Source organism: Apodemus sylvaticus, chromosome 19 (assembly GCF_947179515.1).
Source record: "Apodemus sylvaticus chromosome 19, mApoSyl1.1, whole genome shotgun sequence".
Lineage (NCBI taxonomy): Eukaryota > Metazoa > Chordata > Mammalia > Rodentia > Muridae > Apodemus > Apodemus sylvaticus.
In genome coordinates this window covers 17,364,222-17,375,732 of record NC_067490.1, presented here as the reverse complement: position 1 = coordinate 17,375,732, position 11,511 = coordinate 17,364,222, and the positions used below count along the sequence as shown (strand labels likewise).

General features: G+C 44.6%; 1 protein-coding gene across 2 annotated transcripts in view; it reads left to right on the top strand.

Annotated features, from left to right (window-relative positions):
• The window catches only part of Slc16a9 (solute carrier family 16 member 9), a 38,075-nt gene extending 27,416 nt beyond the window's left edge, over nt 1-10,659 (top strand). For both annotated transcript variants that reach the window (XM_052163567.1, XM_052163565.1), the window contains 2 exons: nt 6,871-7,779; nt 8,529-10,659. In XM_052163567.1, the coding sequence (XP_052019527.1) occupies nt 6,871-7,779; nt 8,529-8,710 (1,091 nt within the window). In that variant the 3' untranslated portion in view covers nt 8,711-10,659. The remainder of the gene's footprint in view (nt 1-6,870; nt 7,780-8,528) is intronic.
• Nucleotides 10,660-11,511: the final 852 nt, after the last annotated feature.

The window sequence follows — 11,511 nt, the reverse complement described above, 5'->3', positions numbered from 1 at the left end:
GATTCCTGACCAGGACTTACTCACTGACTTATCTACACACCTGTTATCTAACAGGTGATCCCCAAGGCATGACATATACATTTTAAGCCAGACTGGGATAGTTGGAAGCATCTCTTTCTTTTCACATTTGGATTTGGTGTGGAAGGTTTGTGACCGTGAAGCCAGTCTGGGGTATATGTAGAGAGAACCTATCTCAAACAAACAAAGAAATATATATATAAGATTTAAATATAGTTTCTGGGATCCTCTAGATATCTTGAAGTGCTACTTCATGTTTTAGATGGATTTTTTAAAAATGTTAAGGTAGTTTTAAGTTTTGTGGCTGATAGTGTATCACTCTAGTTAGAGCAGAGGCTCTCTCTCTCTCTCTCTCTCTCTCTCTCTCTCTCTCTCTCTCTCTCTCTTAGATTTATTTATTATTATATGTGAGTACACTGTAGCTGTCTTTAGAAGCACCAGAAGAGGGTGTGAGATCTCTTTATGAATGGTTGTGAGCCACCATGTGAGTGCTGGGATTTGAACTCAGGACCTTTGAAGTCAGTGCTCTTAACCACTGAGCCGTCTCTCCAGAGAGGTTCTCAACCTATGGATCATGATGTGACTCCTTTGGGGACCCAACCTACTCCTTTTAAAGGAGCCTTATATCAGATGTCCTGCGTATCAGATATTTGCATTACGATTCATAACAGTAGCAAAATTATAGTTACGAAGTGGCAATGAAAATCATCTTATGGTTGGGTGGTCACTGCAACAGGAAGATCTGTATTAAAGGATCACCACATTAGGAAGGTTGAGAACTGGTTTAGGAGGTTTAGGAGGTAAGCCGCTTAGTTAGCAACAAGTATCAGTTTATCCAAGCTAGTTGTTGTTGGGTGGGGGAGGTTGAAGGTCCTGGGAGGTCTACCTCAGCCAAGCTGCCAGACCTCAACCATTATCAGGCACACATATCTACAGGAGTGCCTTGTTCCTGAGGCTAGCCGGGACCACGGGGAGAACCAAGAACCACGCTGGATACTGACCCAGCTTGTCTAAGGAAGTCCAGGTACTAGGTAGGAAGTACGAGCTGTGGTCCAGGAGGAGATGAGGCTGGAATCTGGCAGATGACTGAGACAGGAACCAGAGAAGGAACACAGAAGCAGATGGTGGGGTTGATTCCAGAGCAGTGGGATATACTTTAAAATACCTGTCACCATCACCCAGAAATGTGAAGTAATTGTGGTTCAGAAACCTGAAGGATAAAGTGTGTGTGTGTGTGTGTGTGTGTGTGTGTATGTGTGTAATTAAAAAGCAGTTATCACACACATCCTGGAGCCAGACTTCTTAAAGATCTATTTAATGGTGCATAGGTCTGGGTGTGGGTTTGCGCCTGTGAATGCAGGTACCCACAGATGCCAGTAGAGGGCGTCAGAACCCACTCTGAGCTGCAACAACCCATATGTTCTCCACAAACTTGAAAACGCAGGTCTTCTGCAGGAGCATGAAGTGATTTATTTCAAATTGAAAATGGATTTTTTTTTTACAGTATATTCTTATGGGTTCTTCCTCCCTCAACTCCTCCTAAAGTCTCCCTGCCTCCCCACCCATCCAAATCCACACCGTTCTCATTAGAAAACAAGCAGGCACCCAAGAAAATAAAGAAATAATCATAAAGTAAGAGTAAATAAAAACAAGTAAACCTGAATACAGCAAAACAAAAACAATGAGCCAAAGGAGAGCCCAAGAAACACATATAGACACAGAGACACACACATTAGTGTGCATAGAAATCACCTCAAAACATAAAACTGGAAACCATCATACATAAGCAGGGATTTGTAGGCTAAGAAACAAAGATAAAAATGCCCAAAGTATTATGAGATAAACAAAAAACTAAAATCCAACAACAAAAACACCTCTAAAAATACCACTGAGTTTGCTTCGTGTTGGGCCATCTGCTAGAGAAAACTAACTTTTCTTTTGCAAGTGGTTATCCACTGGAGCCTGCTCCTGGGCTAGGGATAGGGGATGGAGCGTGGCTAGGGTGGGGGCGTGGCTTGTGTCCACTTCCGCACCCCTGAAGCTAGACTTCTGTCATTCGCTGATTGGCGTTGGACATAATTCTCTGCTTTGGGCCTCTGTTTTCTGAACTGTAAAATGGGAATAGTAATATCAGACACAGCACTTGGTTTGGGGGACTCTAAAGGTGTACACAGACTGTAGGGGAGCCAGTGATTGTAATTGTGATCAAAACATCCCGTCTTATTCAAATTCACCGATGCTAAAGTTACTCAAGATGCCCTGCGGTTGCGTGGCTCTCGCTTTGCAATCCGTGGAGAGGGCAGGACAGAGGGCATGCACTGCAGCACAGCAAATCCAAAAGGCAATACGAGTGGGCAGTCGAGAACTGAAGGGATTTTGGGTTTCAACCTACGGGAGGCAGGTGATTTGAACGTAAAGCCAGGCATGAGTCCCCTTCGCCTAAGGATATGTCAGCAAAACGGAGTCACAGTCAGAGTTTTTCAAAAGAGACTGTGAGCCAGTTTCTTGAAACATGCCCACCCAGTTGAGAAGGGTAGATTGTAGGCGTATACACATAATGCGAAGGTTTTAGCCCGATGTGGTGGCTGGTGTACACCATTCGAGTACTCATGCTCTGGGTACACCGGCTGAGGCTGTACCAAAACAGACAGCACAAAACCGTGGAGGTGGCGGTCTGTGATTGTCCTTAGTGGTGGGCAGAGGTTAGAAAACTCTGGTCTAGTCTGTTTTCCTGTCTGTTCTGGTACATTGCATAAGCTTGGTTTTTCTATTTTTAGCCCTATTTTCAAAAGTGAAAAGAACATTTCATGGTGTGTAAACGTTTGGGAAACCTGAGTGTCTATAAATAGCTGGCTATCTGCTGTCCTGTGTCTCCGTGTTTCCCGGGTAGAGTTCAGTGCTGAGGACAGACCGGCATCGGATGACTAATGCCTTAAATATTTGTTCTCTGGCCTCTTACAGAAAAGCTTGAAACAATTGGTATTGATGAGCTAATTAATGCACTTGTGTGTGCCTCTTACCGCTCGAGGTTCCCTAAACACCAATTATTTTTCCTGTCTGTAGCCGCGTAAGATCTAGGCTCCAATGAAAGTATAATTAGCGTGTTCTCTCACTCTGCTATTTATGTTGACTGTTTTTTCAATTAAGATGTTTTTGTAGGTGATTAAAAATTAGAGCTTTGCATTTTCCAAAAACTCCACGAGAAAACTCTGAGATCGCTTCCCGTCGCCCCAAAGAATTCCCGCATCTTCTCTTAAGTCACAGCTGTATTCTCACATGGGATTTAGGCTGAGATACTGAATTCAGCCTGCCTGGTCACACAACTCATTGTAGCAGTTCAACAGTATCCGCTGAAGTGATTTGCTATTTCATGATATGGAAAGATGTGTTGTGGGAAATATTAAAAATCGACTGGCCAATTCCTCCACCAGGCCATTTCTCCGGTGGAGGTCCCGAATACCTCTCGCTTCCACGCAACGCCCCACACCCCACACACCCCATGATCTGCCACCTCAACACCTAATTACCCGGTAGAATCAAGACTCTTAAAGCTTAATTAACCGATCAGATTTATGTATAAATAAAATTACAATTTATAAGATGTCAATACGATAATTTTAGAGCCAATAGATGATGATAAAAGCTTTATCCCAATATTTCTAACCTTGTGAAAACATAACTACTGTGGCTGGTAAATGTCAAGTAGGTACAGGTTCGAGTCACCTTGGTTCTCCCCTACTAGCCAGGACGCTTCCTCTCGCCGCAACTCTTAGCTCCGCCCCCTTTCCCCTGTCCAATCACAGACCTCCTCTGCACTAGTATAATTGGACAGGGAAAATCCAGTGACACAGTTGGATTCTGTTGGCAAGCGGTGGCAATTCTTTTTCAACTTAAGAGCAAAGCAGAACTTGGAACTTTTAACTTGTATTCCTTAATCCGTGTACGTGTGCGTGTGCCTGTGTGTGTGTGTGTGTGTGTGTGTGTGTGAACATGCATTCACGGCGTGCATCCATTGTGTACATCCACGGGTAAGTGTGGACACTTAGTTGCCACACCCAGCTCATGCAGTCGTCATAGGAAAATGTGCGAAAGATGGTTCCCTTGTACCATGTGAGGCACAGGGATTGAACTCAGATCCTCAGCTGTGCTGATCCATCTCTCTGCCCCCAACAATTTGAAAAACACTGAGCGCATGTGTAAGGGACTGAAGAGATGGCTCAGCGCTTAAGAACATGGCTACTTTTCTAGAGAACCCAGGCTCAGTTCCAAGCGTCTATACCGGCAGGGCAAAGCCACGTGTAACTGCAGTTCTAGAGAATCCAATGCTGCCTTAGGCCTCTCCTGGAATCAGGCACGCATGTGGTACACACACAGACATGTAAGCAAAACACCCATAAACAATACATTTAAACCTTTTAAAAAGAACACATTTAGTGTCTAGCGGTGTGGCATCTTATTACAATCTGTATAGCAGGTTAAACAGACATCACAAACATTTCACGAGTGAAGAAACAGAACATTTGTCTTGAAGTTCCTCCATTTGACTTCATTCCTTTTTTTTCTGAACCGTTTTTTAGCTGCTGAAGCATGCACCACTTTTCAAGAAAGGGGGGGATTGAATTTGTTTATTAATTATTTTTATGTTCCGGGTATAGGTGTTTTGCCTGCATGTGTGTCTTTGCACCACAATCATGCAGTGCCTGAGATGAGCAGTAGGCGGCGCTGGATTCCACCTGAAACTGCAGTTAACATGGTTGAGAGCTGCCCTGTGGGTGCTGGGAATTGAACCTGGGTCTTGGGCAAGAGCAGCCAGCGCGCTTAATCGCTGCATATATATCCCTATGCTCCTTGTTATAATAGTTTTTGATGAGATGAGTTTTTAGAGGAAGTGTACTATGATCATCTAATGCAGAATTTTAAAATTTAACTTGTTTACACTTTCCTGCTGTTTCATGACATTTCCTAGTGATATTTAAATTTTTTAAATACTCAAATTTTTTAAATTGAAATAACCCAACAAGAACAGCATAAATGAAACATCATTGCAGTGTGCTTAGGGAGATTGAAGCTGAAGAGGAGGCGTTTTGTTCCTGTGAGATGTGTACTATAATTGAAGTACTCCATCAAATCTCTCTTCAGCTTTTCTTAAACTTCTGTTAATGCATTAAGAATATAAATCCCTTGTTCTAGTGGTTCCGCCATGAATGTAAGTGATCAAACCAATATAAATATCCTAAAATTAATCCATAGCAGTCATCTTAAAAATGAAATGTAAACATTTGCTTTTACAGAGGCCATAGAAATGTAGCAGGGAGCTCACTACAGCATTTGCTTAGTACAAAATGCAGTCAAAGAGCATTTGCTAAGAATGTAAGGACCAGTAAGACGGCTCGGTGCATAAATGCGCTTTATGGAGTTTTAGTCCTGAGACTCTCTTAATAGAAAGAGACGTCGTCCTCTGACCTACACACTTGCACACACACACACACACACACACACACACACACGTGTGCACACACGCATACATGCTTGCACACACACACACACACAGATAGACCAGGCACACACTAACACACAAAGACACACTAACACACAAACACACACTCAAAGAGACAGACACAGACATACATAGAGACAGACAAACACATAAACACACAGAGACAGAAACACATAGAAACAGATACATACGCAGAGACATAGACACAGACACACAAAGAGACAGACACACATACACACACAAAGAGACAGACACACATAGAGACAGACATGGACACAGACACACAGACACACTAACACACATACACATAAACACACACAGAGACAGACACACATAGAGACAGACACATAAACACACATAGACATACACTAACACACACACAAACACACACACAAAGAGACAGACACACACACATACTCATACTCACACTCACACTCTAGAAAGTACACAGGGATATAAAATCCACACTACACAAACAAATGTAATCTTACAATTAAAAAATAAATTCCATGGGTTCTTGGAGCTGGGCTGACTGGATTGAGTCCTGCTGTGCTGTTTACAACGTTGAGAACTGTGGTAAAATGTTCAAGCTCTCTAGCCCTTCCTTCCTCTATAGATTGAGGGTTATAGTAGGATGTTCTCAGTAGGACCACTGAAAATGATAAAAAAGATTGTGTTCCCAAAGTACACAACAGGGAGCTGGGGCGCTGACTCGGCAGGTACAAGCATTCATGGCTTTCACAGAGGACCCCAGCTCAGTTCCCAGCACCCACATCAGGCAGCTCACAGACACCTGTAATCCCAGCCACGGGGATCCAGTGTCCTCATCTGGCCTTTGGGGGTACCCACTCCACAGAGACACATGCACATCCATGTCATTTAAAAATAAAGGTAAGTCCTGGGACTGAAGAGATGGCTCAGTGGTTACGAGCACTGGCTGTTTTTGCAGAGGACCCACATGGACCGACATTGGTCCCCAGCACACACATGGCAGCTAACAACTGTCTATAAACTCCTGTTCCAGGGGAATCCAGTACCTTCCACTGGCCTCCATGGGCACTGTGCATGCGTGGCACACGTATAACCATGCAAGAAAAACACACATACACATCAACCAAAAACTAAAGATTCCTTTAAAAAAAATAAACCCTAAATGCAAACAGGGTCTTTGAAAATTATGCTGAAGATGGATGCCCTGTCCGCTCCGATGTGCTGTCATCGGAGTGTTCTTGTGGCATTCATACAAAGACCCCATGAATACCAGTATAAATACTAAGCTTTATCATAATGCCACCAATGCATGTTCTAAGGTCATAAAAGGGGATCAAGACTGAGCCAGTCTCGCTCTCCTGCAGGTTCAAGCGTGGGTCTATTCATCTACGCCGCTCTGCAGAGGATGCTGATTGAATTCTATGGCCTGGATGGGTGCCTTCTCATCGTGGGCGCTTTAGCTTTAAACATCCTAGCCTGTGGCAGCCTGATGAGGCCCCTGCAAACCTCCGACTGTCCTTTTCCTGAAAAGACAGCTCCGGAGAACGTTCCAGACCGATACTCCATGTACAACGAGAAAGAGAAGAACCAGGAAGAAACTATGAACTTCCAAGACAAGGGCTACGGTAGCGAAGATAAATGCTTGCCCAATGGAGACTGGGGACGGGAGACTTCCCTTCCTAAAAGCCCCACTGTAGCTCCACACACCAAGGAGCCCGAGCCATACAAAAAGAAGGTCGTGGAACAGACTAATTTTTGCAAGCAGCTCGCCAAGAGGAAATGGCAGTTATATAGGAACTACTGCCGAGAGACCGCGTCTCTTTTTAAAAACAAAGTCTTCTCCGCGCTTTTCATCGCCATCTTGCTCTTTGACATCGGAGGGTTTCCACCGTCACTGCTCATGGAGGACGTCGCGAGAAGTTACCACGTGAGGGAAGAGGATTTTACCATGCCTCTCATCTCCATTTTCGGCATCATGACAGCCGTGGGCAAGCTTCTTTTGGGCATCCTGGCTGACTTCAAGTGGATCAATACCTTGTATCTCTATGTCGCTACCCTGATCATCACTGGCCTGGCCTTGTGCGCAATCCCCTTTGCCAAGAGTTACGTCACGCTGGCGATCCTTTCTGGGATCTTGGGTTTTCTTACTGGTAATTGGTCCATCTTCCCGTATGTGACCACGAAGACTGTGGGGATTGACAGATTAGCCCACGCCTATGGAATACTCATGTTCTTTGCTGGACTTGGGAACAGCCTCGGGCCGCCCATAGTTGGTAAGATACTCCTTCAAGTCAGCTCAGTTCATCCTTCTTCTGTGACATTTCCAGATAGAGGAGTTCTCAGCGATGGCGCTTCTAATTTGCATAAAGTAAAATGGATTATTTCACAGTAGTTTATTCAAGATGATTTTGATAAGGCTGGGGATGTAGCCCCGTTGGTAGGGCGTTTGTCTAGCATGCAGGAAGCCCTTGGTTTATTCTCCAGCTCGGTCTGAAACCAGGTGTGGTAGCTCACACCTGTACCCTAGCACTTGGGAGGGTCTAAAATATGAAGTTAAACCTCATGTTTGGTATATGGTGAGTTTTAGGCCAGCCTGGGCTACACGAGTTCCTGACTCAGTACACACACACACACACCCTGATATGCACATGCATCCACACACGCACATGCACACACATGTGCACACATGTATACACACATACACTCACATGCACGCACACCTGTATATATACACACACATATGCATGCACGCACACACACACATGCACATGTGCACACACATGCACACACATTTACGCACATATCCCTGCGATATAGTCGAATAAGCTGATCTACCTCCTCTAACTTTGTGACCATTCTTTAATTGGAAGAAACTAAAAATATCTGCCTCAAAGATTTATCCGACTCCTCCCTTAAAACCCAGGCGGCCATGTTGGAAGCAGGCGGGGGGGGGGGGGGGCGGGGGGGGATCATGCACCTGGTTTCTATGAAACTTACGCTGTTTTAATGACTCTCTCCTCAGGTTGGTTCTACGACTGGACCCAGACCTATGACATCGCCTTTTATTTCAGTGGCTTCTGCGTCCTGCTGGGTGGCTTTGTCCTGCTGCTGGCTATCTTGCCCTGCTGGGATATGTGCAACAAGAGACTCCTGAAGCCAGCAGCACCAACCACCTTTTTCTACAAAGTTGCCTCTACTGTTTAGAGGGATATTAAATGGCCTTATTTCCTCTATTTTTCTACTTTATACCATACAACAATATATATGTATGTATTATGTATGTACGTATGTATATAAGAATATATGTAACAAATTGTTTAGCAGGGTCTCTGGAGTCACAGTCTTATAGCAAAACTTCTCTGTTTGACTCTGAAGGGGAGCAACACACTCTGTTTTTGTGTGCCTTGCATAACCTTGATCCCCTCCCCCACCCCTCGAGAGGTGGGAACTGTTCCGGCTCATGGTTGTTCGTAGTTCGTGAGTTCAGGATGTGAAACCGTTGATTAGCCTCACATGGTTTTCTCTGCGTGAATTTCAACGTCGCTGCTTTCCTCATGAGTTCTCCGAGGTGTTCAGTGGGTCCTCTCTTCAACCGTGCGCTCCTCATGATTGGATTTGTGCGAAGGAGTAATGGCTGTCTCCTCGATGTCAGGCCTGCAAGTCCAGAGAAGAAGACACGGAGCCCGCTCATTTCCCGGAAACGAAAAGTGGTTGCAACGTCACTGAGCCGGCCAAGACCTTAGACAAGAGAGTTTAAATCGCAGCTGTCTGACGTCCATTTTCTGTTTTACTGTGCTGGATGAAGTTGTGTGGGGCAGTTTGGTGTCCACTGCCTACGCACTTGCTTGATTCCTCCAGAAGCCCGCCTACATGGCCGGCGTCTAGGACCTCGCTCCCCGGTGTCGATCCGATCCGATCGGCATCCACTCTGCAGATGTCTCCTAAGAGCCGCTGGTTTGCCGGTTTCCTGCTTGGAAATACACCTTTGAACCATTCCATCTGGCCAATGGGAAGCACCCGTTTGCTTTGAGTGCCAGTGAGAACGTGTTGCAAGGCCTTCCATGTCTTCCAAATGAAGCCCATGGTGGTTTCTTTTGGGCTTTTCTACTGTTGAATTTCGATTTGTGGACAGTGCTAAAAAAACGATGCTCTCAGTCCATAAGATGTAGGAAAGGACAGGGCAAAGAGAAATTGTTACTCTCACCCAACTGCATTTAATCCCAAGAACAATGTTTGAGGGTAAAAGTAATATTTAATAAATGGGCTTTATTTTTGTCCTCTATAGAAATGGGTTTCAACTTTAGTATGCCTGAAAATCCCCTGTAGAAGAAACTTAAGTGCCTAGCACTATGCCTTTACTTTTGCTTTAGTTTTTGAGACAGGGTTTCTTCTGCATAGCCTTAGCGGTCCTGAACTTTATAGACCAGGCTGCCCTTGAACACAGATTCACCTCCCTCTGCCTCCCAAGTACTGGGATTAAAGGCCAAGGCACCTTTCCTGGCTAGTACTATGGTTTTGTTTTGTTTTGTTTTGTTTTGAATGAAAGGAGGGGAAATATAAGTCATGGATTCAGGTATTATAAAACAAACAGGCAAGGGTTCTTTAAGTAAGGGCCCACTCCACTCCTTTTCTGTTGTGCCAAAATTGTCCTTTCTTTCTTTTTTTTTTATTTTTAACATATGTGAAATGATTTTGTATGTCTACGTTGCCTTCCTTTTCGGGCACCTGAAGCACTTTATTACATATCCCTGATAGCAGCTCCCAGAGGTCAATAACCAACTGTGCCCTGTGTTATCTGGTAGAAAGAATCCCTAGCGTAGTCAGTCCTGCGGCGACGCAATAATGGGGCTCAAAACATACAAGACTTGCGCTCTACACTCGGACTTCTGGAAAGTTCTTCGTACCTCATTCTTCACTCTATCAATGTTGGTAACTAAAACCTAACTCCAGCTCCAGGGGATCCAACACCCACTTCTGTCTTCCACAGGCACCTGTGTACTGGTAGCATGCATATATATATGTGTGTGTGTATATATACACATATATATGTACATAAATAAAAATTTAAAAAGGTATCTTTAAATTTTAGAGCTATGATTTTTTTAAGCAAAATAAATAAATAAAAATAAACCTTATACTCTTTTGTATTCAAAGTCTTGTTTTAGTCAATATTGTGATCTGGGTTCCCAGTGACTTGAGAGCTTTGATTTTGTTGCCATGTTATATAAATAGGAGCACCGGGTAAGAATGAGCATTATAAACGAACTTAAGTTTACACCGACAAGTCTTCAGTGATTGGAGAGAGATTCTTGGATACTGGAAAAGCCAGGGGCTGAGGGTGGGAAGGGTGTGGACAGGGGAATTCATCTGCAATGCTCCTCCAGGTGGTGTTTTGCAAGTTTTTACCTTTCCTTTCTCTGAGGAGTCAGGTGCAGATCTATTCTCTCCAGGGAGTCCCGTGAGGAACAATTCCTAAGAAGGAACGCTGTGAGGTCATGGCCCAGTGTGAGTGTGTGTGTGTGTGTGTGTGTGTAGAAGATCTGAGAGTCTTAGCTGCCACCAATCAGCACAGGATTATCCTTAAACTGGAGTCTCCGAGAAGGAGGGAGAGATCTATTTTGAAGAAGAGAATGACTCCCTTAGGAGCCGTGTTCTGAGTGACTGAAACGCACAGTTAACATCCGCAGAGCGTTTTCTCAAATGTAATCACCGTCTTGGTGTCTTTTGTCATCTAGTCCTTGGGTCTGAAGGATGCCAGCGCTGAGAGCCCTCTTTGAGGCAGGCAGCCAAGGAAAGGAACCAGAGGTCGGAGAACACGGGATACCGTTTGGGGCACCGCCTACATCCTCAGCATCCAGGACCAGATGGCGCATGCTCAGTCTAGCTCCGACTCTGTGCCTGAGCGCATTATTGGCCTCTGCAGAGGCTGCTTCCCACTTTTTTAAATGACGCCATAGGGCAATCCTGAGGCATAAGAGAACACATGGAGGTGACTGGCAAGCCAC